Below are 7,119 nucleotides of genomic sequence, written 5' to 3'. Positions count from 1 at the left end.
ACTTCCCGTGCTGCCATGGCGTTGGCAAACTGTCACGGCGCTGGTGGGAGCATCTTCTCGTGATCTGAGGCATGAGGTGCTTTCGCTGCCTCTCCCAGTTTCCTGCGTGCCTCTTACCTGAAAGCCCTTCACACCCCCATCTGCCCACCTACAAACTTCACTGCCCTTTCACCCCACCCCCGTTTCACACGCACTCCCACATCAACCCTGAGCATTCAAGCAGGCGTTTCCCTGTTAGGAACCTCGGTAGTAGCCGGAGCTCTGAGAAACCCCTAGGCAGAACTTCTTGAGTAGTTTGTGGCAGAAATCAGGGACAGAAAGGCAAAGTTCTGGTCTTTCTCACAATAAATAAATAAAGATAGGTAGATTTGATTGATGGATGGATGAAACGTGGGAGTTTATGGGAAAATATTTATCAGACACTGGAAGTGTAAGTTGTCACAAAGATTATGACCCTGTCTTATGCCCTGTTATTTTATCCTATTATATATACTAGAGCATTTTTTCTAACTGTGTAATATAATCTATTGAAGACTCACAAATTAGTTTAGTGAGAGAAAAGATAATGGATTGGAAGAGAATTACTGTATTCATTAGTTGTGTTTTTAAAAATTTAAAGTAAAATAGAGACATGATTTTTTTCATGCTTTCGAATGCATCTGTAAAAAATAGACTTGAGGGCTGGGCGCTGTGGCTCACGCCTGTAATCCCAGCACTTTGGGAGGTAAAGGAAGGCGGATCACGAGGTCAGGAGTTCGAGACCAGCCTGACCAACTTGGTTAAACCCCGTCTCTACTAAAAGTACAAAAATTCAGCGGGTGTGGTGGAGCGCGCCTGTAATCCCAGCTACTCAGGAGGCTGAGGCAAGAGAATCACTTGAACTTGGGAGGCGGAGGTTGCAGTGAGCCGAGATCGTGCCACTGCACTCCAGCCTGGGCGACAGAGCGAGACTCCGTCTCAAAAAAAAAAAAAAAAGTTACTCATTAATAGCATAGACCAATTGGCCTCTATTGGAATTTCTCTATTATTTTCACAATGTCCCAGGTTGTGAAACCAGGATTTAATAAAGAACCAGAATGCCACATCTGTGTCACGTGGGTAGGGACCAGTCCTGATCCAATAAGTCCGGGTCTCCGGGTAACCGGACTCACTGCTGGGCAAAATAGAATGTCCGGCGTGCGTTCCTAACAGGGGACCGCAGACCCTCATGGGAAATGTAGTGTCACCTTCCAACGATGTTACCATCAAGGACCTTGGGAACCAGCTTTTCTCTCTGCGCATGCGCCGCCCCGCCTACTCCGCCATTTTCCTCCGGAAGTGCGGAACACAGAGGCACTCCTGCAGCTGGGCAGGCCTGAGACCTGTTCTGTGTCCCTGCGGGTGCGTGCGAGGGCGAAGAGGAACCCGTGGGCCTCAGGGGATCCCGGGGGCCGGACCAGTGTTCCCCAGTTGGTGGGAGCAGAAGCGTGGGCGCATCGCGGGCGGGCGGGGCCTGACGTGCAGGTGCGGGCCGCGGACCCTGGCGGGGGCTGGGAGGACAGGCGTGGGGTCCCGGCACTGAAGCGCGGGTTCTAGAGGCGCAGGAGCGGGTAGGCGAGGCCGGTGGCCCTGGGCCCGGAGTCAGCAGGCTACGCTCCTGCCCTGCCGCTGAGGGACCCGGTTACCAACCCCCATGACGCTCAATTTGCCCATCTGTCCCGGTGCTAACACACAGTTCTCGGGAGACGTTCCCCATTCCCAGAGGAGTAGTGCGAAACGCGTGCTCCTCGAGTCTTAAACTGGGCGTTTGTATTAGTTGGGTTTCCCGGTGTCTCTTTAGCAAGTGAAGTTTCTGGTTCCCTCCTTCACTGTGTGACCTGCCTAGTCCTCCTGGGTTGCGTTTACAGAAGTTTATACGAGACCTAGTTTCCAGGGAAGAACTCACTGATTCCGCGAGGGAGGTAGGGTACTGGATGATGGTCTTCAGCCTTAAGGGTACTTCAGTCTTTTTTTTTTTTTTTTTTTGAGACGGAGTCTCGCTCTGTCGCCCAGGCTGGAGTGCAGTGGCGTGATCTCGGCTCACTGCAAGCTCCGCCTCCCGGGTTCACGCCATTCTCCTGCCTCAGCCTCTCCGAGTAGCTGGGACTACAGGCGCCCGCCACCACGCCCGGCTAATTTTTTTGTATTTTTGGTAGAGACGGGGTTTCACCGTGGTCTCGATCTCCTGACCTCGTGATCCGCCCGCCTCGGCCTCCCAAACAAAGTGCTGGGATTACAAGCGTGAGCCATCGCGCCCGGCCAAGGGTACTTCAGTCTTAACCGTGTGTTATAAAGTTTGAAGGGGAGGGTTCCCTATGAATAAGAAGCACACTGGAAAGAACAGCCCTCTGGTCTAACCTCTCACTGGTGCTTCAGAGGAGGAAAAAAAGGGTCACAGGTGAAGATCCCAGTTTTCCTCGCTCAGGAAATATTAATTCTACTGCCTAGAATGCACGAGATTTGCAAAGACTAGGTGATAGTGGAAGGTTTGGACGAACTTTCAGAAGGTTGAGGTGAATTCGGCTGAGAAGAACAGGCAAGGACCTAGGAAATCTTCCTTATTTGAAGGGGCCTGAAAGTGTGGTCTGGGGTGCAGGAGTGACCTGTCATACCTGAGAAAATTAAAATACTCTCCAAACACAGTCCCATTCTTTCAACCTTAGCCCATTGTTTCCAGCGTCTGAGATACCTTAAACCTAGTCCCTCACCAAATTTAGCATTAGATTGTGAAGTTCTATTGATTGTATTTGGTTTGTAATTTAAGACTTTCTCCCCCTACGTAATTTTGTTAAAAACATACTGAATTCTGTTCGCTTAGGTGTAACAGTTAATACTTGCTGTTTAAGGAACTAATTAAACCTTACTGGCTTATAAAAAACCACCATTTTATTTGTTCGAAGTTCTGTGGATCTGCATTTTCGTGTGGTGGGTTCAGCTGGGTAGTTGATATATTTGTGTTGCCTGGATCACAAAAGAGGCCTTGGTCACCTGGTGCCTTGACTGAGCCTGGTTGGTTGAAGATAGTTTCCTTCACAACCTGGCGGTTTGTGGTGACTCCTGGCTAGGCCCTGTGTCTCCGACAGGGTAGCTCCAGACCTCTTCACAATATGACTGTGTCCAAAAAGGCAAGAACCAATGGATATTTGCATCACATTTTCCATTGTCCATTCACTGGACAAGTCAGATGGAAAAGCCCAATTTATTGTCAGGGCGTAATATGAGGGCTTGGATACAGGGAAAGGTGTTATTGGGAAACATGAGTAGAATGGTGTACTGCAGGAAATAACATATCATGTACATTTTAAAAAACGTAATTGTAGGCCAAAATTGCTGGGTTGCAAGATGCACTTTCCATGATGTTCAGGTATAGAAAAGCAAGATGTACTGTCATGGGAACACTCATATGAATTTATTTGTGGAATCCATATATTAATAGGAAAACAGTTAGTACAGCCCAGTATATTTCTATAACATTTATTTTAGTGAACTTATAATGTTTCTTTGTATTAAATTATTAGATTATATCTTTAGGTAATATTGTTGCTAAATTAGTAGGTAATATATATATTTTTATTCAAAAATAAATTGTGCATCTGATGTCTACCAATTAATGTACTTGTAGATGTATCTTATCTTGAGTCTTTGCTGCCCCTAATGAGGCGTGAAGGACTCCTCTCCCACGGGGAAGTTTTTCTTTTTCAGGAGGGAGGAGGGCTTTTCCAGGTAATGTGTCTAGAGTGTTGGGCAGAAGAATCTGGGACCACACCACACCAGTTCTCTCCTTAATCCATGTCATTTGCCTTCTCTCCCAGCTATGTTTCCAGTGTCCTCTAGGTGTTTCCAAGAGCAACAAGAAACGAATAAATCTCTGGTGAGTTGTTTATTTGTTCTTCACTTTGTTTTACACTGTATTTTCTGAGTTTATGGGTGTCTGTGAATTAAAAAGGAAAAGTAGAAATAAGTGAAACTCAGCTTGAAGGAAATATACATAAATAAGATAAAGCTGACCTGTAGATATAGGCAGGTTATAAGAGCTTAGAGTTGTCTAAGTTGAGTGCAAATTTTCCTTTGATCTTTCTGATGCTGCGACAAAAAAGGCAGTCATGTTTGTTACGTGATTGGAATGGAACCCGAGAAAAGAGCATGCTGTGTTCTTGTGGGACAGGAAAGCTTGCGTGCAAGTCTGAACCACCACCTTCATTGGTGACATAGATCATGTGCTGGAACATATTTCACACCTGCCTGGCAGTAAACACTTGTAGTGTTGTTCATTGGAAACGGTCATCTTCCACTAAAGCACGGCGTGTTGTGCAGTGGAAATGGTCATCTGCCGCTAAAGCACGGCGTGTTGTGCAGTGGAAATGGTCACCTGCCGCTAAAGCACAGCGTGTTGTGCAGTGGAAACGGTCATCTTCTGCTAAAGCACGGCGTGTTGTACAGTGGAAACGGTCATCATCTGCTAAAGCACGGCATGTTGCGCAGTGGAAACGGTCATCTTCCGCTAAAGCACAGCTTACATCGTAAGGTATGCTCCTTGCTCAAACAGCTTTTGGGAGGTCCTCCTTGATGCATGGATGAAACCCGGAACATCTTGAGGACTGAGTTAACCACAGGTCCTTAAGTAACTCTCCACACCTTTTTCTTAGTTTATCTTTACGTGCAGGGTGTGCAGAAGCCTGTTCAAAGTTATATTTTCTGGGAAATATTTCCAGTGTTTATTTGCACTTTAGCCCACTCTGTGTAGTCTTAACTTATTTCTTCTAAACTCACCATTGATCTAAATAATAGTCAAATTTAGGGCAGCTGTATTTGCCTTACTCGAGTCTTCTACCGTAGTTGAAACTGTCATACCCGAGCGAGTTAGAGAGAAACACCACACTTTGAGACAAATTCAGGAGTCCTTTATTAGCCGGTGACTGAGAGACAGCTAACGCACGAAATTCTCTCGGCCCTGAAGAAGGGGCTAGATTTTCTTTTATACTTTGATTTAGAGAGGGGAGGGGGGATTCTAGCTGCAGCAACTTTACAGAAGAAAAAACAGACAAAAAAGTTAAAAAGACAGATGGTTACAGGAAAACAAACTGTTCCAGGTGCTGGGGCTTTAAATTCATCACAAAGTGATAGGTGAGGGGGCTCTGGGCGTTATCCGCTGGACAAATGTGGGGGCTTTGTGGTACTATCTCCGAGTAAATTGCTGGGAACTGCGGACATTGCTTGCCTCAGCACTGTATCAGTTAATTGCACTCTTTGATGTGTTGAAAGTCAGCTTGCACAAGTTAAAGTCCTTGAGGAAAGGGGGTGGGTAAGGAGCCCTTGATGTCTTGTAAATGAAGGAGGCAAATGGAGTTTGTCCGGTTTTCTCAGCTAAGGGAGAGTCTATTCATATTAAAAACAAGGTTAGGTATCTAAGGAAGAGTCTATTAATGTTAATACAAGGTTGGGTATTACAAAACGTCTGTTCATGATCTGGAAATTCTTCTATGTTAGTTCTGTTAAAAGAAAAACTTTAAAGGAGTTTAATTGAGCAATAAACGATTCACGAATCCCACAGTCCCCAGAATCACAGCAGATTCACAGAGACTCCAGCGCAGTCATATGGCGTAAGAAGATTTATAGACAAAAGGGAAGTGGCATACTGAAATCGGAAGTGAGGTACAGAAACAACTCAGCGTTTGCCTTGTTTGAACACAGTTTGAACACTTGGCAGTGCCTGAGTGGTTGAAGTTTGGCCATTGGGATTGGCCAAGACACAGCTGTAGTTCCAGGTACATACTCCCAAGTTAGGTTTTCATTCTTGTCTACCTATTTTTTTTTTTTTGAGACGGAGTCTGGCTCTGTCATCCAGGCTGGAGTGCAATGGCACGATCTCGGCTCACTGCAAGCTCCGCCTCCCGGGTTCACGCCATTCTCCTGCCTCAGCCTCTCCGAGTAGCTGGGACAACAGGTGCCCGCCACCACGCCCGGCTAATTTTTTTTTTTTGTATTTTTAGTAGAGACGGGGTTTCACCATGGTCTCGATCTCCTGACCTCGTGATCCGCCCGCCTCGGCCTCCCAAAGTGCTGGGATTACAAGCGTGAGCCACTGCGCCCGGCCTTGTCTACTTATTAAGATAGGTTGCAGTTCATCCACAAGGACTCATATATAGAATTATGGAGTCCTTCTCAGGCCATACTTAGTTCACTTTAAGAATTCCTTCCCTTTGGTTATTTTCTCAATTTTGAGAGATTGGCCAAAACTTTAGTCACTGGTGTCACTATTACCATTGCAAATGTACTTACTTGGTTTAGAAACCCACTGGGAAATAGACCAGTGAGTTTTGAAAAGGTGGAACAAGGACTTGAGTAGAAGGTACCTTCTTATGCTGGAACGTCCTGTTTACAGGAGAAAAACAAAACCTGGTTTGTTCTAGGATTTATGTGTTTCCTTAAAGTCTTAGTTTGATTATGTTACATTTAGCATGAGTGACTCCATTTTGGTTTGGTTTGGTCTGTTGGGACCTATTGCATGAGCTTAGTTCAAAACAATGGCCTCCCATAATTTTGCTTAAAAAATTCCTCCTTTTGGCTGGGCGCAGTGGCTCATGCCTGTAATCTCAGCACTTTGGGAGGCCGAGGTGGGCGGATCACAAGGTCAGGAGATTGAGACCATCCTGGCTAATGCATCTCTACTAAAAATACAAAATTTAGCCAGGCGTGGTGGCGGACGCCTGTAGTCCCAGCTACTTGGGAGGCTGAGGCAGGAGAATGGTGTGAACCTGGGAGGCAGAGGTTGCAGTGAGCTGAGATCGTGCCACTGCACTCCAGTCTGGGGGACAGAGTGAGACTCTTGTCTCAAAAAAAAAAAAAAAATTCCTCCTTTTTAGTCAAGTTCTCACTTGGCTGAGAGTGTGACCAAAACATAGGGCCTTAGCACCACTCTTAGTTATCATTGTTTTGGGTTTCCAGTTTAGCACGTCACCCCCATTGTTTTGGGTTACGGTTTAGCACATCACTCCCATTGTTTCGGGTTCTGGTTTAGCACGTCACTCCCATTGTTTCGGGTTCTGGTTTAGCCCGTCACTCCCATTGTTTCGGGTTCCGGTTTTAGCACGTCACTCCCAT

At 46.2% G+C, this 7,119-nt stretch overlaps 1 protein-coding gene across 1 annotated transcript in view; it reads left to right on the top strand.

Moving 5' to 3' along the window:
- Window positions 1–1,329: 1,329 nt before the first annotated feature.
- LOC116812746 (zinc finger protein 717-like) overlaps window positions 1,330–7,119 on the top strand; it is a 53,155-nt gene continuing 47,365 nt past the window's right edge. The window contains 2 exon segments of the mRNA XM_032758533.2: window positions 1,330–1,380; window positions 3,831–3,889. Coding sequence (XP_032614424.1) covers window positions 3,833–3,889 — 57 coding nt within the window. The 5' untranslated portion in view covers window positions 1,330–1,380; window positions 3,831–3,832.

Source organism: Hylobates moloch, unplaced genomic scaffold (assembly GCF_009828535.3).
Source record: "Hylobates moloch isolate HMO894 unplaced genomic scaffold, HMol_V3 SCAFFOLD_9, whole genome shotgun sequence".
NCBI lineage: Eukaryota > Metazoa > Chordata > Mammalia > Primates > Hylobatidae > Hylobates > Hylobates moloch.
The sequence above is the reverse complement of the archived record's forward strand: the minus strand, read 5'-3'. Positions and strand labels throughout refer to the sequence as shown.